This window comes from Lemur catta, chromosome 1, assembly GCF_020740605.2.
Source record: "Lemur catta isolate mLemCat1 chromosome 1, mLemCat1.pri, whole genome shotgun sequence".
NCBI classification, from domain to species: domain Eukaryota; kingdom Metazoa; phylum Chordata; class Mammalia; order Primates; family Lemuridae; genus Lemur; species Lemur catta.
The window spans coordinates 12,171,674-12,199,532 of record NC_059128.1 but is presented as its reverse complement, the minus strand read 5'-3'; the positions used below and the strand labels follow the sequence as shown (position 1 = coordinate 12,199,532).

At 55.0% G+C, this 27,859-nt stretch overlaps 1 protein-coding gene and 1 long non-coding RNA gene across 8 annotated transcripts; one reads left to right on the top strand and one right to left on the bottom strand.

The window, feature by feature from the left end:
• Positions 1-348: 348 nt before the first annotated feature.
• On the bottom strand, positions 349-25,617 carry GPR68 (G protein-coupled receptor 68). Of its 7 annotated transcripts, XR_006737655.1 has the most exons (4): positions 16,444-16,824; positions 5,355-8,099; positions 3,949-4,008; positions 349-1,158 (listed from the first exon to the last, which is right to left on the bottom strand). XR_006737655.1 is itself a non-coding variant. In XM_045561973.1 (2 exons), exon 2 carries the CDS (start codon positions 7,998-8,000, stop codon positions 6,888-6,890), a length of 1,113 nt encoding a protein of 370 aa, XP_045417929.1. In that variant the 5' UTR covers positions 8,001-8,099; positions 25,490-25,617; the 3' UTR covers positions 5,325-6,887. The 7 variants fall into 7 exon arrangements, 3 of the variants coding, with proteins under 3 accessions (XP_045417929.1, XP_045417930.1, XP_045417928.1); XR_006737661.1 differs by lacking the exons at positions 349-1,158; positions 3,949-4,008 and adding an exon at positions 4,065-4,797; XR_006737667.1 differs by lacking the exons at positions 349-1,158; positions 3,949-4,008 and having other exon boundaries at positions 5,325-5,457; positions 5,691-8,099.
• Positions 21,992-23,258, top strand: LOC123645595. The gene is made up of 3 exons (XR_006737684.1): positions 21,992-22,012; positions 22,459-22,545; positions 22,980-23,258. It is a non-coding gene; the product is annotated as an uncharacterized LOC123645595 (long non-coding RNA).
• Positions 25,618-27,859: the final 2,242 nt, after the last annotated feature.

Here is a 27,859-nt window from a genome sequence, read left to right as displayed (position 1 = left end):
GAAAAGGTGGTTATTGACTTAAGGAAAGAGAAAAAATCCTACGCTGAGGTTGCTAAGACCTATGGTAAGAACGGATCTTCTGTGAAATCATGAAGAAGGAAAACAATTCATGCTCGTTTTGCCGTTGCCCTCAAACTGCACGAGTTATGGCCCCAGTGTGTGCTAAGTGCTTCGTAAAGATGGAAAAGGCATCGTTTGTGGGGGGAAAGACACGGACAGAAACATGTCCCAACTGACAGCAAGCAGGTTTGATACTGTCCAAGTTTTCAGGCACCCACTTGGGGTCTTGGAACATATCCCCTGCGGGTGAGGGGGAGACCACCGTAATTAAGAAATGGTAAAATGAACAAACGTGGAATGTACATTTATTTATGAAGTTCTGGGGCTTCATGGAAGGTTTACTCACTACCACCACCAAAATATTTATATCTTTGAAATGTTTTCTTTTTCAGGCAGCATTTTGTTTCCTAAGGCAGAAGATCCCCTGAAAAACCGTAAGTTTGTCACCATCGCTGCCCCTCACCTCCCTTCACCCCTGACACTTCTTCCACCGCCTCCCTCTGCTCCCGCACCTGGGGCTGCACACTTTGCCCCCCTCGCAGGAGGCGGCCACGCCGTGGGTGGGTCACAGAGCCCTCCTGAGCGACTCCAGCCAGCCTGCCCTTTACTGCGCAAGCTTCCTCTGCACACTGCCCAACAAAATTAGAAACTGAGTCACTGCCCATTGTCCCAGTACAATGTCTTGTGCTGGCACACTGCTGAGTGACGCCTGACTCACCCAGGCAGGGACAGTGCGTCTCCCCGGCTAGGGCCCTGAGTGTGTGTCGGGCCTGCTTGTTTTCCTTCATTTCCTTAAGCGCGTCTAGTTTGAATCTATGCGGGCGACAGCTGTGAAGAATGGAACCCGTGGTGTGGAAACGAGCTCCATCTGCAGGGGCCGTGCTTGTGCGGGTTGCTGGCGGGGCCGACGCACCACGGTCAGGAGAACGCAGTCCTCCGTCTGCGGCTTCTCACGGCTCAGGGAAGCCACCTCGGCTCTGAGCCTCGCTGGCCAGGTCTCCTACAGTTACAATTTTTGTCCCTGATTTGTGACTGCAGAGTTCTGTGTAGTGGGGGCCTCTGAGTACGGGGTTCCCGGGCATTTTTGAGATCTTGATGCTGAGAAGAGAGAAAAAACTCACGGTGGCAAAGCTGCCAGCATTCTTCTGACTCATGTTTTTGGGGAAGACACTAATGGGCCTTTGGTTTTGCAAGAATAACAGCAGGATTCTACGCAGGCATGGAGAAGTCTGAGGCATAGCCGTGTAATAGGTTATCTTCACCGTGGGCAGAAATCTATGGGGAGATGATTAAGTTGTTTGGGAAGGAGGTTTCCAAACAGGCTGAGCCCGGAGAAGGCTGAGAATAGGGGTCCTAGACTTGGTGGAGCATCCAAAGGCCCCCTGTAGGGAGAGGCAGGCCCGTGGCCCTGCAGCAGGGGCCAAGGTGCAAGGGAGGGTCAGGAGGAGGTCCCTCAGCAGGGTCCAGCCCAAGGACATCCTGGAGCTGTGATTCCCAAGATATTTGTCCATTCCACAGTATGACTCCAGCTCAGACCTTTAGTAAAGTTTTGCTCAGCTTTGCCCTTTTGTCCTAGTCTTGACTGTGCTTTGGAGAAAGGTCTGTGTCCATGTCTAGGGAGGCATGGGGGCATGGGTGCAGCCTGGAGAAGCTGGTTACAGGGGCACAAGAGATGACCTACAGGAAATGGTGGGGTGGGCCAGGATGAGAGACAGGCCTGGTGCTGAGCAGAATGGATCTGTGCCGTCTAGGCGTTCCCCTGGGCATGTCCAGGAACACTGTGGGGAGGGGATCCTGGTTAATAGCATACGGGCTGCTCTGTGGATATCAAGGGCAGGCTGGAGACCTTGGGCACACGGAGGCAGCAGAGAACACACAGAGCTCTGCAGGACTCGAAGGCAAGTGAGCCAGCTACGGGGAACAGGGCTCCTTAGCCCCCGGAGGTCCTCCAGCCAAGTGCTGCCCCACACCCAGCGGGGAAAGGCATTCCTCTGAGGATGCTATTTGCCTCTCACTGCACAAGCCCTGCAGACCACTAGCCCCAACTTCATCCAGCCCACTGCATTCTGCCCACCACACGTGGCTTCCACTGGCTCCACAGTGAAGTCTCACTCTCAGGTCAAAAACCACTGCTCTCTAGGCAGGATGGAGAGGATGTGGCTCACCAGCAACTCACATAAGCTCAATATATGTCAGTGATGTGATGTGCTTGCCAGGAGCAAAGAAGCAGAGAGGAAAATGGTCCCTTTCTCTTTGGAACAGGTCAGATGGACTTAGCCTCACTTCAGATCTGGGCATCACGTTTGAAGGACCATGAAGGTAAGAGCTTAAAACCTGGTTAGTGGAGATGGCTCGAAGAGCTGTCTGTCAGAGCCTGGCCAGATGCTCACCAACTCTGCCTCCTCTTCCTGCACACATAGAAAAACTACCTTTCCAAGCCTGCCTCGCAGCTAGGTTGGGGCCATGTGACTGGGATCTGGCCAAAGGAGTATGAGTAGCAGGGATATCAACCACTTCCAGACTTGGCAAAAAATCCCTGTGAGATTCTCTTTGTCCTGCCTCCTTTCCCTGTGTGGATATGAAAAGGGAAGACCCCAAGATGACAGACCCTCTAGATGGAAGGATCCTCAGTCACTGCCACTGCTTGGGAAAACAGTTTCAAGAAAGCTGCCTCTCATTGGACTTTGCATGAACAAGAGGTAAACTTTTATTGTTTTAAGGCACTGTGAGATTTGGGCGTTTATTTGTTGTTGCTGTATATTCTAGCCTAAGAAGTAGGATATGAAAGTTATCTTCAAATACCAGTACCTCAAGGGCTACGTGGCTCCTGTGGGTAAAGTGGTTCCACTTTGGCTCACTGGGAGTTAAGATTTTCTGCCCAACCCTGAAATGACTTATTGTGGGTAGTGAGTTAGCTGTCATTGGTGGTGTTTGTAGAGAGACTGGACTATTGTTTTTGAGGGATGTAGATACTTCACGGAGAGGGAGCTGGATAGTCTGACCTGTCTTGCACACCCCAGCACTGGTATCTAATGTCTAACCTAGGGATTTTCTTCTGATAGTTGTTGAATTAAAGCAAATGGGATTACAATTTCATCATTTCCACCACTGTGACTCCAGGATCAATGCTATCTGTCTTAGTCCATTTTCTGCTCCTGTCTTAGTCCATTTTCTGCTCCTATAACAGAATACTATGGACTGGGTAATTTGTAAAGAACAGAAGCTTATTTGGCTCACAGTTCTGGAGACTAGGAAGTCCAAGAGCATGACACCAGCATCTGGCAAGTGTCACCCATGGCAGAAAGCAGAAAGGCAAGCAAGCTGGCAAGACAGAGAAAAAGGGGGGCTGAACTCTCACAATGACGGACCCTCTTCCATAACGCCACTAATTCATTCATGAAGGCAGAGCCCTCATGACCTAATCACCTCTTAAAGGTCTCACCTCTCAATAGTGTTACAATGGCAGTTAAATTTCAACATGAGTTTTGGAGGGGACATTCAAATCACAGCACCATCAAAGACCCCTGTCTGTCTTGTCAGATGAATTCCAGGAATGGAAGCTGCAGGGTCACCAGCTGCAAGAAGCAGGTTTTTCAGAAAAGCATTGTGCCCGGAGTTCAGAGTGTGGCTCTCTTTCGGCTGTACTAGCCAGGGGAAAGGAGCAGATGGAGATATATTTCATGCCAAAATTTTCTCCCACTCTTATCTGGCCAACCTGCAGACCAGTGTGTGTAAACAGGAAGATGAGCCCTCCTCTTACTAAGCAACACTGGTGAAGAAGAAAGGAATCTTAATGGCTTCTGTCACCTTCAGTCCAGACCAGATGGACTTTTTCTTCCACCCATTCTCTCTGGAAAGAAAAGTCTTAATCCCCAATAATGTCCTTACTTAGTGTGTTTGGAAGAAGGATCTACTCTTCCGGAACACTCCGGCCTCCAGGAGTCTGACCTAGAGAGAGATTAAGTGACCATCACCAAATTTACATTTTAATATGATGAGTTAATCCTTAGCAATAAACACGGAGTCTGCCACGGTGGAGAAGACGCTCCAGCCTAAAGAGGATGGTCAACAAATGTTGGCCTCTCAAAACAAAACCCAACCACTGAGGACAGCCCCGAAGAGAAGATTGCAACAGGCCCTTCTGCTTTGGGAATCTTCTCATCTAGTTAGGAGGAGAAGGTCTGACTGAGCCCTCCCTTGCCGTGGGGAGCAAGTACCCAGCAAGTACCAGGGGTCCTGTGGCTGAGGACAGAGGGAGTGACAGTCTCCAAACCACAGGACTGGGCTCTGTCCTCAAAAGGGAGGTGGCCAAGGGAAGTCCCAGAGTGGACCTGCAACACCATACAGACACTTCATGAATCTCAAGAGGAGGGAGAGCAGACCCTCCTTCACTGGGGGGGCTCCGTCCTCCTTGGCCACCGTTGAACGATCAAGTGCAAATCCCCCAGTTGCTCTGCTCACGTTTTCTCTGAGAAGGTCAATCTTTGGACCTTCCTTGGTCCTTTGGGTGTTTCAAAGGCCCTCTAGATCACCCCGGTGTTGGAAGACTGCAGAGTACTCCCGCTGCAGTGGTTACTTTGCTTTATTTGCAGACTGAAGTTTGCTACATGAACCCATGGCACAGTCAGCACACACAGACTTGACATAAGAGAGAGGACAATACAAAAATACAGTTCTTGACAGTAAGTGGAACTGCCCTCAGCTCATCCCAGTCCATGCCAGTGGAAACACCGGTGTCTACGGTCAAAACAGAGAGAAACACTGTGGAATGAGGCGGCATGGAGAGTTCAACCAGTGCCACTGACCCCGTAAGATCCTGGGCTGGGGAGGAGTGGGCTCTTCCTGGCTGTGTGGTCATTTCTGCCACCTTAAAATCGGGTCACTTTCTCCTCCAGGAAGGGGAAGAGAACCTCCCAGGTCATTGGAGGCCCTCCACAAGGATCTGGCAGGGGCTGCCCAGTCAAAGTCAAGTATAACCCTGGGACCACAGTAACCATGCCTCCCTGCGGCACATCCAGTCTGGGCTACCTGCCTCTGGGCACCCCTGACCGACAGGGTAAGAGACACTGGGTAAAGGATCAACCTCTTGGAGGTTGGGGAGAAGAAGGGAAGTGAGATTGAGGAAGGCCTTCTGCCTGGCCCCCTTTGGCAGATTCCAGAAATGTTCCAGTGTGCCAACTTCTGCTCCCTACTGCTGGATCCGCCCCAGGATTAAGCCCACCTAGTCTCTTGGTTCTGAGGAACTCGAATCCCCAGCCTTCCTGAGAAGTGACGGGTGGCCCCGGCTCACTGACCAGAAAGTCTGCAGGGCTGGCATTTCTGTGGAGGTGGGCCGGTCTCCTGGAGCACAGGTAGTTCTCGGGGTCCTTGGCATGGTCACCAGAGCAGGGGCTGTGCCTGGCATGTTGCAGAGGCAAAGTCCCTTGTGTTTGAACAATAGGAAGAGGCTGAAGGACCCCACAGCCCCTCCCTGCCACTCTCCAGAGACCCTTGAAGGGATGGCGCTCAGGGGCAGGAAACTTTGTTGCAAAACTGAACAGGAGAAACCCCTGTGTGGGGTGGGGAGTGGGGGGTGGGAGGGATACCTCAACATGGTCAGGCACAAAGTTACAGGAGAGATGAGCCCCTACCCAGCCTTTCAGGACAGAACAAAAGATGGCAGTCAGGACTCTGGGCTACACATGGTGCACGCTCCTAACGTCACTCTCCAGGTGGGTGAGGTGGGACATCCGGCAGTGGAGCAGAGATGGAGAACAGAGGTCACCTCTTCTCCTTGTCACGGCAGCTATTTAAACCAGAGCAGAATTTAAGCCCAGGCCTCTGGCTGAGGGCTGCGAGGGAGCGCACCTCTGCGGTGTTTGCTCTTACATCCGAGAGGTCGGGGAGAACATGTTCCCCTCTCCAAGACTGCTAGACACTCCACAGCGGGCGTGGAAGGGGACAGGGCGGAGGGGATGGGGTACTGTGGTCACACGGCCCTAGCCTCAGGGTCTTGGCACACAGCTGTCATGGAGACTGTGGCGTTTTAACCATAAACACACACACTCTCCCCCGTCCCACCCACCCCAGGCTTTCAGGTCTGGCCCTTCTGGGAAACAAATCTAATTAGGAGGCATCTGTGTCGGGCACTTGCTTAAACACACACTGGCTTCCGGCCCCTGTCCTGACCCCTGAGCTTCAGTGCTGACTTTTTAAGGACCACAGACATCTCCCCAGGGAGCCCTGGGGTTTATTTTCCCTCAGCCTTCAGGCTGGGGATCTGCTCAGCCTCCCATGAAACCGTGATGTGGCTGGAACTAGAGTCCTCCTCTGCCCGTCACACCCTCACTGTCCTCGCTCCACTCCCAGCACCCCAGACGCCCCCCACCTTCCTTCTCCCCATCCAATCTTCCCTTCTCACCCTGCGTGGGGTGGGGCTCCAGTGTTCATGATGACAGTACATCTTCATGTGTCCCATCGTCGGGTAACAGCACTTGGAGAGGTATCATCTGTGACGACGACGGCCCTGGAAGGCCCCGGCAGGTAGACACCCAGTTGCCCACCTCACCTCCCGATCCTCCACCCCATGCGCCCCCTACTCCACAGCCCCTCTCATGCTGCTCTTTGAAAACCTCCCGGAAGCCACAGCTCAGTCTTCCTCCCCCCAGGAGCCCCAGCCTGGCCGAGTCCCGGCCAGCCAAGAGGACACCTGTGAGCCTGCAGGGCTTATTCCCCCTCCACAGACCCATCCTTCCCTCCCGCACAGAGAGGCACCTGCGCTTGGCAAAGCGGGGGGCAGCTGGCCAGCAAGCTCAGGCCTCCCCTGGCCCCAGCGTGGGGGACCCAGGCTAGGCCGAGCCACCCATGGGGGACCCCCCTCCGGCAGGCGAGCCGGCGTGGAGCTTAGTTAACAGCTCGGGCTCCTCGCCCTGGACCCCGCTCTTCCCCGAGGCCTCGGGGGCGCCCAGCGGGTAGGCCTCCCGCGCCCGGCCGGTCCTGGAGCAGGTGAGGAAGGCCAGGCAGGCCCCGCGGAGGCGCGCCAAGTCCCTGTGGGTGGTCTCGCTGACGAAGCAGTACAGCACGGGGTCGGCCACGCAGTTGAAGCTGGTGAGCAGCAGCGAGAAGTGGTAGGCGTTGAAGACGCCCTTGGCGAAGTCGCAGCTGGCCTCCCAGAGGCTGCGCACCAGCAGCAGCACGTGGTAGGGCAGGAAGCAGGCCAGGAAGATGACCACGGTGCTGAGCACCAGCCGCTGGATCTGGTCCTTGCGGCTCTTCTGGGTGCCGTGGCTGCGGCGCACGGCCCTCAGGATGCCCTGGTAGGAGGCCAGCAGCAGGCAGATGGGGAAGAGGAAGCCCACCAGGAAGCGGTAGTAGTTGATGCCGCGCTGCCATGCCTCGATGGGGTAGTGCTCGAAGCAGACGCGGTGCTGGTTCCCGTCCTCGATGACCTCCTTGTGCATGAGGAAGTAGACGCTGGTCAGCAGCTCCTTGGTCCAGATGACGGCGCTGACCCCCACGGCCGCCTTCAGGGTCCGGAACTGGTGGAAGCGGAAGGGGTGGGCCACGGCCAGGTAGCGGTCGATGGAGATGCAGCAGAGGAAGCCCACGCTGATGTAGATGTTCTCGTAGAGGAGGATGCCGCACACCTGGCAGGACAGGTCCCCGTGCGACCAGTGGTCGTGCTGCAGCACGTACTGCAGCCAGAAGGGGAGCGAGCAGATGTAGAAGAGGTCGGCCACCGTCAGGTTGCACAGGTACACGCCCAGCTCGTTGCGGGCCTTGATCTGCAGGTAGCCAAAGTAGAGGGACAGGCAGTTGGCCGGGAAGCCCACCACCAGCACCGTGACGTAGACCACCGGGGCCAGCGTCTGGTGGATGGTGTGGTCGATGGTGCAGTTCAGCGAGGAGTTGTCTGCAGTGCTGTTCCCCATCTTTGGGCCGGAAGGGGCCTCCGCTCTCATGGGCTGTGGGACTGGGCCGGTCTCTCCACCGCCATCCCGTCTGTAGAAGGTGCTTCGAGCCCTACCAAGGGCTGGGCATCACTGGCGGGGGGTGAGCCCCTGAAAGCCAAAGGCAGGAAAGCCTTAGAATAACAGTAGCTGCCACCTGCATACGTGTGCCAGGCCCTGTCCCAAATCCTTACTCATTTCATGTAGAAGGAGAGGTAGCAGCCAACCAACTCTAGCTCAGCTAGAATATCTGAACGGGTCATCATAGCAGGACCTGAAATGTGATTTGTCTCTCCCTGTCCCCTTCCCTGGCTTCCCTTATTCACTCTGTCCCTTATTTATTTTCCTGGTCCCTTGCTGCTGTAGGTAAGGCCAGGGGTTCTCAAGAGCATGAGCCCCTCCTGAGCCCGGCTCCCCTAGGAAGGCTCGAGGCAAAGATTAATTCCACATGTGACAGTGACGGCAGCAGCCGCCCTCGTCCCCAGCAATGAGTGTCACCCACATTCGCTCTACTCGAATGGATGAATTACTCCGTTAACACAGAGGCCACAGCCCCTCCCCGGGGCCTCTCCAGGCGGCATCAGAGGAGGCCCAACCTCGTCCCCATCCTCCTGCGCTCTGGCAAGAAACACAGTCCAGCTTCCTGCAGGCACCGCCGGGCTCCTGGGGCCCATCGGCGAGTGCCACCTCCCCTCTCCTGCATGGAGCCGGGGGCAGGGTGTGGGCCCAGGTGAGGGCCCAGGTGAGTCTGTGTGAGACACTTACTTGTCTGAGCCTCAGTTTCCTCACCTATAAAATGGAAATGAAAACATCCCTGCCCTTGGAGGTCAGCATCGGGGCCACGGGGACTGACGGGTGTAAAAGTGCACGGGCCGCAGTACGAGGCGGTGACCCTACCTACTCCAATTAGACGTTCCTATTGCTGAGAATGTCACAAAGAACATGCCAGCTACACAACCAAGTTACACAAGACAGAATAAAATGATTTGTCATAAGCCTACTTTATAAGTATATCAAGATGAAAAGCCTGAGCTGCTCTATTGATTTAACTCCTCTCAGTTGAAAAACCTCCCAGTATCAAAATCAGTATTTTGCAACTCTTTTTTCATGATTACTACTTTAAAGAGCCTTTTTAGACATTTTTTTCCCTAACCACTCCCTCCCCAACCCTGATGAAATTTTAATATCACAGATCTGCTGCTTCTGTACTGTGGTCCTTTGGAGGGTGACAGATCACTGTAATATCTAAAACTTTCTCACCCCGCCCAGCCAAGAATGGATTTTCACCCCTGTTGGGAATGCACGGTCGGTGTGGTTGCAAATTCTGAACCAGCGGGTCTGAATGGGGCCGTTGCTCAGTACCGGCAGATCCGCCTGCCCTGTGCACTGTCTGGACCAGAGTCAAACTGGGACTCGGGGACCCGGAAGGGAAACCTCTCAGAGTCCATGACCAACGTCTCATCAGGCCACTGGCCACGGCCCCATGCTCCACAGCCTTCCTCCTGCCCTGGCCTTGCCCAGTGGCTGCCAGAGCCAGGCAAGCGGGCACGGCGTGCTGGGAAGGGCTTGGAGACATCCACCCAGCAGTTCCGTCCTGGGGTTCATGGTAGATAAATTTGAGGAGTTTCCCTGAAATCACACACTCAATCTTGTAAATATATATGTCTGTGCACTTGTCCTGGGAAAAGGGACTGTAGCTTTCGTGTCTCTGAAATGGGCAAGAGATGGGTCTGGTCCATACCCACACCCCTCTCACCTGGACTCCAACTTCCTGTAGCTCCCTCCAAAGCACCCCCAGCAACACCCCCACACCAAGCTCTCCTCTCTGTCTCAGCTCTGTCCCCCACTCGTCCCCACCCCAGCTCTCCCTCCCGGGCCCTCATCACAGGGCAGCCACAGCAATCTTTCCACAATGCCAACCAGGCCGTCCTCTTCCCTGCTTCAAATCCTCGGAGACAGCTTCTTAACACACCTAGAGTAAGATCGAAACTCCTCGCCACGCCTACAAGGCCCAGTGTGATCCGGCTCCAGCTCCCCCAGCCCTGCCTGCCGCCACCATACGCCAGCCACACTGGCCAGCTCTCCTGCCTCAGTCACCTGACCTCGGGCCTGCCTTAGGCCTTTGCGTCAGCTGCCGCCTCTTCCCGAAGTTCCTCTCTCTGCCCTCCGCCCCACTCCCAACACAGCATTGCTTCTTTTTCTGCCAGATCTCGGCGGAAACGATACCTCCTCGCGAGGCCTCCCTGCCCACCCCACCTAAAAAGCAGCCCCCTCCCCGGTCACCATCACATCATCTTATGTGCCCGCGCTGCAGAGCTCCTATCGTCCTCTGATCTTTTCCCTGTTTGTTTCTTTGCTGGTGGACAGCGGAGGTCTGTCTCCTCCACGACAACATAAATTCCACTGGGACACAGGCCTTGTCCCCCTGTTTGCTGCTGTCTCCCCAGCAGCTTGAACAGTGCCCGAAACACGACAGCCACGCAGTTAATACTTCGTGAATGAAGAGTGAATGGCACTTCTCGTTTTCCAGGTGAGGACACAGAGGCTCCAAAGGGGAAATGACCTGCCCAAAGCCAGCCTAAGGAGGGAAGCGTCAGCACCAGAAACCAGGTCTCCTCGCTGCACACCCCAGCTCCCTGCCACCTGCAGTCCCCGCCTGGGACTCACCTCCCAACCTCTCAGTTCCCAGAAGATGTAGTTTCCCGGTCAGTCTCACCCCCCTGTCTCTCCAGGGCGCTGGCTTAGACCCTCAGGGGCTTCTTACTGTTTTTATTGTGGTAAAATACATGTAATATAAAATTTACCATTTTAACCATCTTTAAGTGTACAGTTTGGTGGCATTAAGTACATTCACGCTGTTGTGCAACCATCACCACCTTCCATCTCCAGAACTTTCATCTTGCAAAATTAAAACTCTGTACCCATTAAATAATAACTCCCAGTCCCTAGCAACCACCATTCTATTGCACTTTCCGTCTTAATGAATCTGACCACTCTAGGTACTTCATATGAACGGAATCATACAGTATGTGTCCTTTTGTGCCTGGCTTGTTTCATTTAGTATACTGTCTTCAAGATTCACCCATGTTGTAGCGTGTGTCAGAATTTCTTGCCTTTTTAAGGCTGAATAATATTCTGTCATATGCACAGGCTACATTGTATGTATCCCTTAGTCAGTGGACACTCGGGTTGTTTCCACCTTTTGGTTATTGTGAATAATGCCGCAGAGAACATGGAAGTGCAAAGATCTGTTCAAGTTCCCACTTTCAATTCTTTTGGGTAAAACCCAGAATTGGAATTGCTGGATCATATGGTAATTCTATTTTTAATTTTTTGAGGAACCACCATACCGTTTTCCATGGTGGCTGCACCATGTCACATTTCCAGCAGCGGCGCACAGGGTGTCTCAGTCTCGTCTGTTTGTTGACGGCGAGAGGAAGAGGAGCGGACGCCGCTGAGGCCTGTGACCTCGAAACTCCGCGCATAGCCCAGCGCGTCAGACTTCGGCCACTCGCCCTCCTCTTGCCAGCTCTCCAGTCCCCGAATTCCTAGCGCACACACGTGGGGCCAAATGCTTCACCAGCTTACACGTGAGGAGGTCCCCCACTGTCCCCTTCCCAGGACAGTTCCCGTTTCTGAATTTACTTCAGTTTTCTGCAATCCACATAAAATCCACTCGCACAAAGGTAAAATCCATGCACAAGCACCGGCCCCCAGGCTCCACCAAAACCGGGTAAATGAAGCCACCGGGAAAACACAACCCATCAGGTCTTGGACATTCATTGCAAGTCCCCAGGCCTGAAGCCCGCTGCTTATCCGCGGTGGGTGTACATGTGGGGGTGGGGGGGGACAGTTTGGAACTTCCTGTTTCGTAGGCCAGCAGGAACCTCATTCTGGAAACTAAAGTCAGAAATATTCATGCTTGCAGAGCAAAGAAGAAACATTTACCATGTTTAGATTAAAGCACCACATACATTCATTTTGCAGCAAAAAGAGGGTTTTAGTATTCTAGAGCAGTGGTTCCTGAACTCAGGTGCATCAGAACCCGAAGGATTTGAGACGGATTGCTGACCTCCACCTGCAGAGTTTCAGACTCTTCAGATCAGAGGTGGGGCTCAGGAGTTTACATTTCAAACAAGCTGCTGGCCCACACTCTGAGTGGCAAGGTACTAGGGGAGTCTAGAAGATCTAGAGTTCAGCTCCTGAGGATGTTTCCTACACGAACTTCCAAGGCACGGGCAGAGGTGGCTGGAAGGGGAACTTCAGACCCAGCAGAACCTTGTGGGCAGAACCAGAACACAGCCCTTGGGTGAGCTTCAGACTGATTCAGGCTCTCAAGAAATAGTGGCTGAGGCCAGGCACGGTGGCTCATGTCTGTAATCCCAGCACTCTGGGAGGCCAAGGCAGGAGGATCACTCGAGCTCAGGAATTCCAGACCAGCCTGGGCAAGAGTGAGACCCCATCTCTACAAAAAATAGAAAAATTAGCCAGATGTGGTGGCATGTGCCTGTAGTCCCAGCTACTCAGGAGGCTGAGGCAGGAGGATCGCTTGAGCCCAGGAGTCTGAGGTTGCTGTGAGCTGGGCTGATGCCACTGCACTCTAGCTGGGGCGACAGAGCAAGACTCTGTCTTAAAAAAAAAAAAAGAAAGAAAGAAATAGTGACTGAACCTGTGTGAGTACTGACATCTTTTATTTGCAGAATATCTCACAGTTTACAGAGCTTTTTACTCCTGTCCTCTTCTCCTACTTTTACAAGAGCCCTGTTGTTGTCCCCATTTTAAAGACGAGAAGACTGAGGTCCACTGAGAGCAGATTGCCCAGCCCAGTACCTGTAGCTTGCACTGGACAGGCACCTGTGGAGCAGCCACATGCTCACGGTACCGGGCTGGACACGGGGGACTTGGAGATAAACAAGAAACGGCTCCCACCCTCAGGAACCCCCAAGCGCATAAGACGGGAATGCCAGATGCACGGGTGACTACCACACGAGGCAGGGTGCGGTGGGTGCTGCGGGCCTCTCTCCCACGCACGTGGAAAGTTGGTTCACTGTTTTTACTGCGTGTGCACTCTCTGTGGGATGGCATCTCCTATACTCCGATGACTCCCAGGCCTCCCCCAGGCTGCAGAGGTTGACATAACCACCTTCCGCCCACCTCACGGGACATCCTCAGCGCGACCCACGCCTGGTCCGTCATTTTCTTTGCTCGTCCACTCTGGGAAGGCGCATCCCCCGGCCCGATCACTCACGTGGGGGTGGCGGGCCTGCGGGTCCCTCCCTCAGCTTCATCCGCAGCCGTTGCTAATTACCAAGATCTACGATTTTCAACTCCTGAGTATTTCCCATGTCCACATCCTCCTCTTCGGCCCTCTCACCGCACTCTAGATGGGTCTGGTGACAACTTTCTCCCCAGAGGCAGCACGACACCTCCCACCCGGCTTCCTGTCTCCACCTCGCTGCCCTCCCAGCCACCTTCTAACTCGCATCTCACAAGTCACACCTGCTGCAAATGCTTCCCCGGCCCTCCCGTCACCCAGCCATCTTCCCCTCCATCTGCCCAAGGAGTCATTCACACAACAAATACTCACTGAGTGTCCACGACATGGGAGGCACTAGACCCTGGCCCCCGGTGTCAAGTGGCTTTTAGTCTCACGGGGGAAGGGAGAAGATAAGCAAAACAAATTCACAGGGAGAGCACAGGGTTCCACAAGAGTTCACAGGAGGGGCCCTAACCCGGTCAGGAAAGGCCTTCCTGAGCAGAGACAGCGACGCCGAGGTCAGGACTGGGTGCTGCCCAGGCGGAGGGGAGTTTCCGCCCGAGGAGGATGTGTGCAGCTGGCCAGACGCAGGAGGGAGAGAACAGGCACCTTCGGGGCACGGCCAGTAGCCTGGCATGGCTGGATCGAGGTGCGAGGTGGGCATGGCCAGAAAGGAGACACAAGAAGCTGTAGAAACTGACAGAAGGGTGGTGAGGAACAGCCAGGGACAAATCTGAGAAGTTCCTCGGTGCCTGGTCCTTAAAGGCTCTCAAAAATTACTTGTTAGGTGGATGGATAGATGGGTGGACTGGGGTGGGTGGATGGATGGGCTGATGGGTAGAGTGGGGTGGGTGGACGGATGGGCTGATGGGTAGAGTGGGGTGGGTGGACAGATGGATAGATGGGTAGAGTGGGGTGGGTGGATGGATGGGCTGATAGGTAGAGTGGGGTGGGTGGACGGATGGGCTGATGGGTAGAGTGGAGTGGGTGAACAGATGGGTAGATGGGTAGAGTGGGGTGGGTAGATGGGTGGGCTGATGGGTAGAGTGGGGTGGGTGGACGGATGGGTAGATGGGTAGAGTGGGGTGGGTGGACAATGGATAGATGGGTGGAGTGGGGTGGGTGGATGGATGGGCTGATGGGTGGAGTGGGGTGGGTGGACGGATGGATAGATGGGTAGAGTGGGGTGGGTGGACGGATGGGTAGATGGGTAGAGTGGGGTGGGTGGACGGATGGGCTGATGGGTGGAGTGGGGTGGGTGGACGGATGGATAGATGGGTGGAGTGGGGTGGGTGGACGGATGGATAGATGGGTGGAGTGGGGTGGGTGGAGGGATGGATAGATGGGTGGAGTGGGGTGGGTGGATGGATGGGCTGATGGGTGGATGGATGGATAGATGGGTAGAGTGGGGTGGGTGGACGGATGAGTAGATGGGTAGAGTGGGGTGGGTGGATGGATGGGTAGATGGGTAGAGTGGGGTGGGTGGACAGATGGGCTGATGGGTGAGAGGTAGGTGGAGACAGATGAGTGAAAGGTGGGCAGAAGGATGAATGGGTGGTGGGTAGGTGAGCGGGTGGGTGGGTGAGTGGATAGGAAGATGGTGGGAGGTTTTGGGGCTGGGTGCTGGGACAGTGGGGACGTCACTAATAGAAACAAGAAAGTGAAGAAGAAGGATCACCGTGGCCTCCTCTCTGCTCAGCTGCTCCCGCAGGTCCAGGCCTTACTGCGGCCAGCTCTGCCCTCTGCCACTCCCTAAGGACAGGCACACCCAGCTGGAAACCGTGCTTTGCCAGGAGTGCCCCTTCCATACCTGGCCTCCATAGAAACCTTGCTCCTCAAAAATCAAAGAACACAGTGGATGCAAAAGTGTTCTGTACATGGAAAAACGGGGATGCGTGGAAGAATCAAGCCACATCTGTCGAGAGCCCTCCACTTGCCAGGCAGTTTCTGTGTGTTCACTCTCTCAGTACCAGTCTCCTCAGCCCCCATTTCACAGATGGAAAAACTGAGGCTCGGAGAGATGAACCAACATGCTCAGGACTCCACAGCTGGGCCACACTTTCCTTGATGCCACACTCTGTTTACCACGATTGTCCCTGAACAACCACCCTCAATCCCTGAGCTCAGCCAAGCTCCAGTCCTCACAGATGCCACTGCAAGGGTCACCAGGCGTGGCCCTGGGCTAGTCCCCTGCACCTGGAGGATGCTCTCCCAGGCCACGTCTTTAACACCCATTGAGGAAAACTCACCCTGATGTACCCAGTTCATGGTTTCTCAGGGTAGAGGGTGTTAGAAAAAAGAATTAAGAAATTCTTAATTCAGAATTAAGAAACTGAGAAAAACTACACACAGAGTGACTCAACACCTCAAAGCAAATCTTTAGACAAATACTAATCGGTGTGGAGGCCTCCAAGGACTTTAACGATCAAGAGAAATTAAGCCCCCACAGGAAGGAAAGGCCTCTTTGACGTAAGCTAGGAGTCTCTTGCACGTTCCAAGCCAGAAGGCGGAGGTACCTCAATGCTCGATTTCAGCCGGCACATAAACAATAATCTCATTCGTCACCCTGCTCTTCCGTGTGGCGCACACCACGGCACGCACACAGACGGTTACTCACGGCGCCGGGGCTGCTCCTGGGAGCCCCAAGCCCACAGAGCTGGGGAGTGTCCTGTGGGCCCAGCTTCCCCTCCCTTTAGCTGGCCAAACCTCTCCCCGCTTTAGACCAGGCTATTTCATTTCCCAAAAGTACCTTTTTATTTCCCTCTGAGCAGGGGTAGAAATCAGGCTGCAGTTTTCCTTAGTCCCCATCTTCCCCCGACGTAACAGCCTCACTCCAGCAAGAGAGCACAGACAACAGAATCTCATCTCCAACACCCTTGCAACTGTTTCAAAGTTCAGTCCCACCTGGGCTCATGCTGACCCTGTGCGCCAGGTGGGGCTGGCATTGCTAAGCAATTTCACAGACCCTGAAGCCCAGAGAGGCTAAGCCAGTTGCTCAAGCTCACACAGTAAGTTTGGGACGGGGGGAATCGGAATCTAGAACCCAGGCGTCCAGGCACCAACTTGCTGCCTTTGAGCTTTTCTGACCATAGCAAGGAACACACTTTACACCGCGACGCTACACGCACAGACACGCACACAGACACCCACACGCACGCATCCGTACAAAGAAACAAACTTCCCGAAAGCAATACTTACCCTAGTACTTGCCACGCACCCTGATATTTTCTGTTCTATTTCATTTTTTAAAATGCAGGTCACAAACTACTAAATTGATTTCCTGACCCACTAATGGGTCATAAATAACCAGCAGTTTGGAAATAGCTGGAGGGAGCCCGGCCCGCACCACCCTCCTGAGCCTCCTGGGCCCCAGCAAGGCCGTGTGGTCTCTGCAGCCAGGTGCAGGCAGGAGCGGCAGCTCCGGGAATCAGGCTGCACGGAGTCCTCCGAGGGGGGAGTCTGGCACAGTCCTCTGTGACTCTGCCCGCCCCAGCTGGGCTCTGCACGCAAACCTCAAGCAGCCGGCTTCCTGCAGCTGGGCCCCCAGCCCTCCCTCCAGTGATCTCCCGCAGACCCAGCCTCCCAGCTCCATCTAGAAAATCCCCAGCTGGAAGCTGCCCATTCCTGTGCTGAGGCAGAATCATGTGAACTCCAATCTGGTGTCAGGCTGGGCGGTTGCTGAGGAACCGCTCGCCAGCCAGAGGCGGCGGCGGGGGAGCTGCTCCCTCCTCGCATCCTCCCTGCCTCCCACACCCCCAGAGTCCATGGGCAGCCCTGGGGGGGGGTGGGAGAGCCAGAATGAGGGCCAGGGGCCCTGGGAACTGGGGGGATGCAGGAGGAGAGGGTGTGCTAATGCTCTCAGTCAAACCACCCTTGTGCACCCGCAGGGTAGCAGGAGAGGCAGCATGTTGAACCCCTGCCCCGGGGGCCTCACCTGAGCCCTCAGGCCTCTGCCCAGTAACTAGATTACACCGTGGTCACTGCTGTAGTGTGGACACCGGCAACAACAACAGGAAAACAGGCAGGGGCAGATGGAAGCTGCCAACATCTGGGTCAGTAGGTCTCAATTCTGGCCACGTGCATGAGAAAATACCTGGGGAGTGTATAAATGCCAGGCCCCACCCCAGACTGCTTAAATCATGCTTTCTGGAGGTGAGGTGCCAGCATCAATGCTTTTCAAAGCTCCCTGGCCGATTCTAAAGTGCAGCGAGGGTGGGGAACCCCCATGTGCCGAAGGCAGGTGGGACCCTGCCCTGCAGACCAACAGAGCCAGGGCAGTGGGGTCAAGCCTGCGGGCAGGGAGAAGGTAAGTATCGATGTTTCAAACCACGTGGCCCACGGCAGGGACCAAGCACAGGGCTCTGGCCTCACGGGGTCTTCTGGCTCTCAGCAGCTCTTACTGAACTCCCTCCCTCGTACACTCCCAGCATAGGGGGCGGAAAGGACCCCCCGGAGGTTTCCCAGCCCAGACTCCTCAGACGCAGGCCCAGAGGGGCAAAGCCTCTTGACCAGGGCCTGACAGCTAAATGGTGACAGAGCCGTGACTGAAACCTGCTGCCGACTTCAGCTGCCATGCAGTTTTGGCTTAACTACCTCCCTCCAACGGAGTCTCCTCCAAGATAGAAGACGGTGCCGGAGCCAGGAAGCCAGCAGACACTACGCGTGGGTCTCACTGGGGCTGCAAGTTCTCTCTGCTCCATTGGGTGATCTGTGGGGTCCGTCTTCTCCAAGTCCCCTGTCTGGGAACCATGTTGGTAGGGGTCCAAGAAAAGTCCACTTCTGTAGGGTCTGGGCCCTCCAAGCAAATCCTACCACATAAGCATGCCTTTTAAAAACTGTCTCCTATGTCAGCTGCTTCTTATAGGCCTAAGGTTACGGGCAAAAGGCTGCAACTTGTTATAGTGCAATTGTTTGCCTTTAGACACAGATGCAAGTTGTAGAAGTGTGGCTGGCTTTCCCCGACGTCATATGGAAGGACTGGAGAGTTAGAACAGATCAGCTTAGTGGTGACTGCCTGGCTACCCCCCAGGACACGCCCCACCAGAGAGAGCACCTCTGGCCCTGTCTACGGGACAGCCCAGCCCCGCACAAACAGGCTGTCTATACCATCACTGTCTACACTTGCAGGAACCACTGATGGCACGGTGTCCCTCCCTCCCCCCAGCACCTTCTGGGACCAGGAAGCTGCCCCAGGCTGCCCAGCCCCTCTGCCCTACACCTCACCTGGAATAGGGCCCCCCTCCTCCTTCCCCGCTGGACCCTTGGGGTACAGAATGAGGTGTGAAGCTTCCTTTGGTTTTACTCAAATTGGCTAAGCCCCTGTGCGCTGTGAAGTGCCCACCTGGGAAGGGGAAAAAGAGCCCATGCTGTGTTTTATGCTGGTGCTGGGATTTTGTCTTTAACCCAAACAGGAAGGGAGGACTAGAAGTAGTAGTGACACCAAGCAGAGGCCCCATAACCTCCACCCGCCTTGTAAACTTCTCCAGGTAAACCTACAACTAAGGAAAAGTAGTTTTATAATAGAAACGTAGCGTGAGGAACAGCCCCTGGCCCCCTCCTCCCATCCAGGTTTTGCCCTTCAGCCCAAAGTGGCAGAATCCTGGGAGCAGCCACCGATCAGAGGATGAGAACGCCTGAGCCCCGTGGGCACCCCCACCCCCTGTGCTCCTCCCGTCCTGGAAAGACGTACTGGCCTAAACTGGGCCAGGCCTGCCACTTGCATTCATTTCCGGCCCCTCCCCCTTTCATCTCCCTCTCCCCAGTGATGGCAGTTGTGAAGCACCTTCGACCCCCACTGGGATGGCAGCCCCAGAAGGTCGGACTGAGCCCTGGACAGCCTTATTGTGCCCCCAACGTAAGCATCTGCTTCACACATCTGGGCAGGTGGACTTTTCTGAGCTTCTCTGGAGGCTGCTTTGAGAACAACAGGGCCCAACACCACCCCTGGCCTCCCGAAGATCCAGGCAGCCTGGGGTCAGCATAGAGAGGACCCCAGGGTCTTCCCTTGGCTGGTGGCACCAGGCAAGGCCTCCAGCACAAGGCAGCAACCCCAGCGTCACTTGGGGGACAATGTGGGATGGAGGTTGAGAGCAGAGGCTCTGGGCCAGACCATGGAACTCAAGTCCCCATGCTGCCCCTTTCTGGCTATGTGACCTTGAGAATCACATACCCTGCTGCCCAGTGGACTCCTGTGAGAATCAAAGGAGATGGGGCCCAGCAAGTGCCTGGCACTTAGTAGGTCCTTGAAGAGTTAGTACAGATGCAATGGTGGTGGTGGTGATGATGACGATGATGATGATGACCATGGCGGCATCAAATCCTCAGGCTAGAAAGTCCTCCCCCCATCTGATCCACCCTAGACCGGGGGAGAGGATGGGCAGGCCACCTTGGTGAGATATCTGCTACAGAGCCCCACCTTATTCCCCATAGGGGAATTGAGGGTTACTCAAATTACTCTACAGATTTGAGGCTAGTTGGGGTAGCGGCCTTAGAGGCTCCGCCGGGGCTTTGACAAATACAAGAGGTGCCTGTCATCAGCCATCTGCAGTTTGACTGCAGGGACCTTTACTGACCTGTCTAGAAGGCGATCCTGGTCTTCCACTTAAGCACATGCTGACATGCAAGGAGCAAAGGTCACCTGGGCACCTGGGGGTGCCGGCGTTGTTGCAGGTTCAAAAGGGGCCAGGTCTGAATTAAGGATGGCTCTGCAGGAAGCTTCAACAACCAAGAGGAGGACGGCAGAGAACTTAGCAAACTGGCACCAAGGCCCTCGTAGGTTAGAGAAGAGCCTGGAGCAACTGAGGTCGAAGAGCCGTCATCACCACTTCCTGGGCATGTCCTCTGAGCCAGGTGCTGTGCTGAGTCCCTTCCAAATAATTTCTGGTTTTGTTTTCTTTTAATTTCTTTCCAGAGACAGGGGCTGGAGTCCAGTGGCTATTCACAGGTGCCAGCATTGTGCACCACAGCCCTGAGCTCTTGGGCACAGGCAGTCCTCCTGGCTCAGCCTTGCAAGTAGTTGGGACTACAGGCACGTGCCACCACCTAAGAATTTTGTTTCAACCCTCGCATCAAGCCCATGTGGCAGGGATTATCCTTGTTTTATAAATGAGGCAAATGATACCCAAAGGTTACTGGCCACTTGCCCAGGTCACACAGCTGGTCAACAGCAGGGCTCTGATTTGAACCTAGGGCAATTTGACTCCAAAGACAGGGCTCTTGACCACTGTGTTAGTGTCCTATTGCTACTGTAACAAATTGCCACAAATTTAGTGGCTGGAAACAATCTTACAGTTCAGAAGATCCAAAGTCTGACGTGGGTCTTGCTGGGCAAAAATCGAACTGTCTGCAAGGCTGCTTTCCTGCTGGGGGTCTGGGGGAAATCTGTTTCCTTGCCTTTTCCAGCTTCTGGAGGCTTCTAGCATTCCTCGTGGCACCCTTCCGTCTTCAAAGCCAGCAGTGTTGGATGGAATCCTTCTCACATCGCACGGCTCTGGCCTCTGCTCCTGTCATCGCGTCACCTGACTCTGACCTTCCTGCCTCCCTCCTCCACTTTTCAGGACCTTGTGATAACGTTGGACAATGTCCTTACTTTAAGGCCAACTGATCGGCAACCTCGATTCCACCCGCTACCTTAATCCCCCTTGCCACATAAGGCAACACAGTCGCAGGTTCTGGGGGTTAGGAATTGGGCATCTTTGGGGGGATTATTCTGCCTGCACACCCACCCTGTTACACTGAGACCCTGTACAGCAGCACTTGCCAAGGGTGAGTGTGCGCTCTCGTTAAAGTGCAGGAACCTCGTTAAAGCGCAGCTTCCGGTGCAGCAGGTCTGCGGTGGGGCCTGAGAGTCCCCACGTCTCACAGGCTCCCAGGCCTGAGCTGACGCCCACCTTTATCTCTGTGTCACAGCAGCTAGCGTAGTGTTGCACAAGTGTTTGGACTAAACAAATACTTGATAACTAAAGGAAGGGGCGTGGGGAGGGAGGAAGGAAGGAAGGAAGGAGGAAGGAAGGAAGGAAGGAAATAGGACAATGCCCTCCACTCCTATTTCAACCAGGACAAAGTCTAATAAGAAGAGAGAAAAGAGCAATAAATCCGAAGCCACACGAACCAACCAGCCATGAGCTGTGAGGGGGGTGGAGACGGAGCCTCTGTGCAGGGGAGGGCTGTGAGCCGTGTCCTGGGTTGGGGGGCAGAAGGCTGAAGGGTGCAGGCAGGGAGGAGGACCCCGCAGGCCCTTGGCACACCCTGTGCTGTGAGGCCCCACTTGTGGCCCACCCTTTTCCCAGCCTCTGTTCCCCTGAAATGTCCCTTACCCACCACTCCCACATGCTTTTCCCCATTCCTCAGGGCAGTGTGTCTCATGAGCCTCGGGACACCTGTGTCAGTATCCCCTGGGTGCCTGTTAAATGCAGATTCCCAGGCCCTGCCCTGGACTCACTGAATCAGAGTCACTTAGGGATAAGATCCTAGAGGCTGCATTTTTAGCAATTCCCCGGGTTTTTTTTGACACACCCCAAAGCTGGAGGACTGTTTTAAGGTCCCTCTCAGATACCACCTCATCCACACAGCCCTCCCCCATGCCCAGAGGGAGAGCCTGTCTCCCTCCAGCGGGCTCCCACAGCATTAACTTGACCTTGGTCCTTCCCTGGGTCCTTTTCATCTTCCTGGCTGACTTGAGACTTCTAAATGGTGACGCCTCCTGTTTTATCACTGAGGCTGCGAGAGAGCTGGGACCAGGGCTCCTCACATAGAAAGAAGGTGGCCGGTGAGTTCCAAATGGCGAATGGGTGCTGAGCAAGGGGACATGGGGGGTGGGGGGGCTGCTCAGGTGCCCTGAGCTGCCACTATGTGCGAGGCACTGTGCTTTCCATGGGTTGCCTTGGTCGTTGTCACAGCAACCTGCCAGGTAAATGCTATCATCCCAGCTTCCCCGCTGAAGAGAACTTAGGGCTGCCCAAGGCCAAGGGTCACGCTGGCAAGTGGCAGCACTGGGCTTCAAGTGGAGGTCGGATTCGTTGTATTTTAATAATTACCCACGTAATGCGTGGGAAGTTGCATGATTCTGTTAATGCCCATCTCCCCCTGTAGGCAGAAAGCTGCATGAGGAGGGAGGAACTGGGTCTGTTTCGTTCTCCCCTGGGGAAAATGCACACCAAAAACATGCAAATGTTGGAATGAATAAATGAATCTATATTCCATTTTTTCCTGCAGCCTGCCTGGAAGGCCAGCGGGGCTGAAATTGAAGTGAGAAACTAACCAACTGGGGAGACAGGATATGGATGAGGCAACAGGAAGAGGGTGCGTCTGGACTCTCAGGGCGTGGGTGGGTGGCCGGAGGAGGGGATGCATGACCACAGAAGCCTGCTGTTGAAAGAGGGACTTCAGCCAGGAGAGTCTGTGCTCTGAAAGGGTCTGAGCTGCCCGGGCATCCTTCCTGTTTGAGGCCCGCAGCACAGACTGCAGGCCTGAAGGTTGCCATGGCAACCCCTGGGTCTGCCACCCCCACCTGCCTCCGGAGTGAGTGCTCCAACCTATCAATTAATAGCCTAATAATGTATGACAACAGTCACTCCAAACACCCAGGCAGCAGCCCTCTTGAAAAACAAACAGACTTCTCCAGGGAATTAAGAGCCACGGAGATGCTCATTACACTCAACCCGGGGCCACCTGCTAAAATTTATTTTCCTGAATCCAAATTGCTCTCTCCCTGACTTCTCTCTCCTCTTTTAAAGGCTTGGGGTTGACAGAGCGGGACCCTCAGAGGTTCCAGGGAAACAGACGCTAGAGAGGCCACCACATAGGATGCCTGCTCCCTCAGCCCTGAATCGGGCCCCGAGAAGCTGATTCTGACCAAATCAGACCGTGCTAAGGCCCTAGTCATGGATATCCGTATCTCTGCTGGTCCTCCCACTTCATGCTCTGCAAAAGATTAATGGATTCAGCACCATGGCACCCAGGGGGAAAGAAAGGAGAAAGCGAAAGAGAAGACTTTCAAGTTGTGGTAGATCTAAGATGGCTGAAAACTGTTTGATATTCTTCTCATTGAGAGGCAGGGGCATAAGTCCCCTCCCTTTGAACCTAGGTGGGCTCCATGACTACCTAACCAACAGAGTACAGTGGCGGCAACACTCCCCAGGCCTGAAGAGACTGGCCGTTCCCATTTCTTAGGATACTTTCGCTTGAAACCTGAGTGCCATACTGTGAGGAAGCCCAAGCAGCCTTGCGGCGAGGCCCACACTGACAGGAGCTGAGACCCCGGCCAACAGCCCTTGCTGAGCTCCTCGCTGACAGCCAGGTCAACTCGACTGCCACGTACAAGTATGGGATCTTGGAAGAGGATCCTCCAGCCCCCGTTGGGCCATCTTGGCTGATGCTGTAAAGAGCAGAGATAAGCCATCCCCATCAAGCTCTACCCAAATCGCAGATTTGTGAGCAAAATAAACGGGTGTTATTTTAAGCAAATATCTTTTAATGTGGTTTGTTATGCTGCAACAGACAACTGGAACATAAGTATTATTATCCCCCCAGATCACTTTAGGGCCTATCATGTGCTGGATTCATTCATATGATTATTTGATTTTAACTTGTATAAAAATTCTGTGAGGCGGGCATTATTATCTACACTTTCCCCGTGAGACACTAAGGCTTAGAAAGTTAAAACATCTTGTTTGAGGCCAGCCAGCTAGGAAGGATGACACAGGAATACTGATGCTCATGTTCTTTGCTCCACCACCACCTTCATCATCTTTATCGCTGCTGACATCGAGTGCTCAATCCTTCCAGAGTCCCCTGTCAGCCAGCCCCTCTGCAAGGCCCACCCCCACCCCGAACACCACCAACCTCTGCACACCTCCACACTTCTAGTTGTTGCCTTGAACCTGTTTTCCATTCTTTGTTTCCTATTAGATGGGTCTTCTCTCCCTACAGTGAGCACTTTACCCAGAAGAGTGCAACATAGCAGTAACAACAAGAGTGCTCACAGCTGACATTTGGGGGCATTGCAAGGCTTTCAAGGAAAGAGTTTTACCTGCATGGTCTTATAGCTGCCCTAGGAAGTAAGTTCTACTGTTATGCCCATTTCACAGAAGGAGAACTGAGGCTTAAAAAGAGGTGATTTGCCCAAGGTAATGGTTCTAAAACAGGGAAAAGCTTGGATTTGGACACAGGCCGTCTGGTCCTGGAGCTGGGCTCTCAGGTGAAAATACTCCAGTCGGTACAGTCTGTGGCATCTATTGCCCAGCCGGGCTTCCGTGTTAAGCCCGAGAATTCTCTTCCCTCCCTCCGTCTTCTGGAGGCTTACCCGTGTGCGTGCGGTGGGGGTGAGGGCAGGGGGAGTGACGCAGAACGTAACCACATGATCTCAGATCTGCAATTTCAAACCATTCTCACATCTGTTTCCTCCTCACACCCCTCCGCAAGGTGACCATGGCCAATATTCCGTATCTCCCTTATACAGAGAGGCCCAGCCACGGCAAGCGACCTGACCAAAGCCATGCAGCGTCCGGCTCCAAGGCAGGGCTCTGTCCTCTGCCCACTGCTAAACCTGCTGCCTGTGCCCTCTCGCCGGGGCCACCGCGGTCATTGCTCTGCAGCTGGAGGACTACCGGCCGCTGCTGACTCTGTTGGACCATTTGATTGCCAGAGTGGGGGGCCCTGCAACCAGCGACCCCCCCACCCGCCTCCCCTGGTGGCAGGGGGGCGCCTGGGTCTCAGTGCCCCGGGCGTGACAAGCTGTCTTACGCGAAGAGGGCCCACGCAGATGCGAGCGGAGGAAAGGAAAGGCCCAAACGGCATCTTAGGGTGGCCGGTGCCCCGAGCTCTGGGAAACGAAGGGTTAACTGTCTTACACTTGTTGGGGGTGGGAGTAACTACCAGGTGGCCACGGAGCCAGCCCAGGGGGTGGCTGGAGCAGCGACCACAGGCGGAGACACCCCAGCCGGGGAGGGCCTGGGACGCGCCGGCGCTGGCGGACAGACAGACAGACACCCGGCGTCCCGGCGGCGGTGGCGACTGGCCGCCCGCGCCGCCCGTGCCTGCGCGCGCTCCCGCTCCGGCTCCCGCGCTGGCCGCTCGCCCTGCGCGCACACGCGGCGGCGCGTGCCCGTCCTCTAGTCGCGCGCTCGCGAGCGGGCTGCGGGAACCCAGGACCCTGCGCCGCCCGCACGCCGCCTTCCCAGCCTGTTGCGCCCGGGACCCACGACCCGGAAGAGAGGAAGGGGCTTGGCCCGCGGGGGACACGTACCTGCGGGCGCCGGTCTGGGGCGCCAGCCGCCGTTACCCCGCGCGGTGCCGGGCTCCCTCCTGCTGCCTGCGCGCACGCGGCTGGCGGGGGTGGCCTGGGGACGCCCACGGGTCCCTTCCACCTCTGGAACTCAGGGCCACGTTGTTCCCCATTTCCCCAGCCCCACCCCACCCCCGTCGGGCACACCCAGCCCTGCCCCTTCGTGCCCAACCTTTCACTGACCACAGGCGCCTGCCAGGAAGAGCTGCGGTGGCTAAGTGGGGGCACGTGCTTGTCCTGGAGGTACAGCACCCTCCCTGCCACGATCCTGTCCTGGGACAGGCTCTGGAGCACTGCGTGGGGCTCACGGTGGGCCTGGCTGTAAAAGGACGAGGGTCCTTGTCCAGCCACATCCATTCCCGGGGGCCCTGGCTGTCAGCAGCCTCTCCCCACAACCTCAAGTTGAGAAGCTGGGAGAAGAGTCCATGGAGTGGCCTTTCTGTCCCTTTCACTGCAGTGTCCCCAGTACGCGCACATCAGTAGCCAGGCAGTAAATGCAGTGTGATGTTGCTGTTCCGGGCCCTCTCCACCTGCCCAGACCCCAGCAGGGGCCAGCCCAGCCTGGGGCTGTGCACTTAGGTTTGCTGCCTTCTGGGTCCTGCCCTGGTGCGCCCCAGAGCCTGAGTGTGTTGCAACAGGGACAGCACAGGACACCTCCTACTGATTTTGTTGAGAATTCAAGGGGGCCTTGGTGCCCTCTGCCCCACGTGCTCACAACTAATCCTAACACCAGTAGACACAGCCTGCATTTACTGAGCACCACTGAGCTGCACTGTTCTAAACACCCAACGTATTAACTCATCTGATCCTCAGGCTCTGTGAGATAGATGCTATTATTATTTTCATTTTATACGTGGGGGAGTGGGGCGCAGAGAGGTCAAATAACTTGCCACGTAGGTAGTAAATAGAGGCCTTGGGATTCTAATCCAGGCAGCTGGGTCCAGAGCCCTCATTGCCATCTGCCTCCTGTCCCAAGCGGCCCTTAGCTGTTCCCTCGGCTCCTTCTGCTCTTTCACACCTGCATAGCTTGGGTCCTGTGGCCTCTCCACTCAGAAGACCTCCTATCCCCCATCTCCTGAACTCCTGCCCCAGCTTTAAGAAACAAAAGCCACTTCCCCTACGGAGACCTCTTGGTTGCCCCAAGCAATGTGTGCTCAGCCTCCTCTGTGCTCCCTGGGCCCCCTTGCCAGCGTTCTTTGCCCACCGGGGTTGCTGGCACACAGCTGCCTCTGCATGGCTACTGCTCTCGGCCCAGTGCCCTGCTCAGGGCAGGGCGCCCCCATTCCTGTTTGTGAGATGAATGTCTGGAACTGTCACTGCAGGGGTCTGCAGAAGCTTGGGCAGTTGGTTGCGAGGACAGATGGCTGGTGGTTAGGGATGCAGGAAAGTTGGAATCGCAGGCAGGGGAGATAGAGAGAGAGAGGCCAACCATCTCACCTTCTGCTAGCCCCTCTGGGTGACCTGGCGTCTAGGCGAGTCTCTGGAAGGAAATGGACAGTGGGTAAGAGGACAGAAGGTTTGCTGGCAGGGGAGGCAGGGGGAGGGGGGGGAGGCAGGGGATTTTGCTTTTCCTGCTGGACACCAGCCTGGCAACCATCGGGACTCTTTCAGAGACTGGATCAGCCTCCTCTGCTGGGCCTCATTTTGAAATCCCTCCTTCATGCAGAGTCTTCACAAATGAAGTTTTCTGGATTAACCATTCATGCCATAAAAATGCACATCTGTTTCTAAAAATTGCCAACTGATTGTAGTTGTTAAGAGTTTGGCTTTGAAAACCAGAATGTGGGAGTTTGAATCCCAGCTCTACCACCTACAAGCAGGGTTACCTTGGACAAGTCTGTCTGCCTCTCTGTGCCCACTTACTCGTCTGTGAAATGGGCACACGACATCAAAAGGGGGCTAAGATGATTCCATTAGTTAAATCAAATAAAGCCCTTAGCTCAAAGCCCAGCACATATTAGGGTTCAATAGATGTTGGTTGTTATTATCATTGTTGTATTAATACATTCCAAATAGCCTCTAATATACAGCTCTTGTCTTTCGAATGCTTACTGTGTCTTCAGTGTGTATGTGTGATCTCCTTTCATCCTGACAAGTAGTTTTATTCTCCCCATTTCACAGATCAAGAAACTGAGGTTCTGTAAATTGCCCAAGGCCCCTCAATTCCCAAGTGACTGAGCCAGCGCTTGAATGGAGTTCTGACTCTGAAGCTGCATCTTCCAACGATCCTGTCCCCTCCCTCTGGGAAAGAAGTGGCTGTTTTAAAGCCCATTGTCAGTCGCTGGATCTAGGATTCGGACTCTCAGGAACACAGAGCACACCTTGTGGACA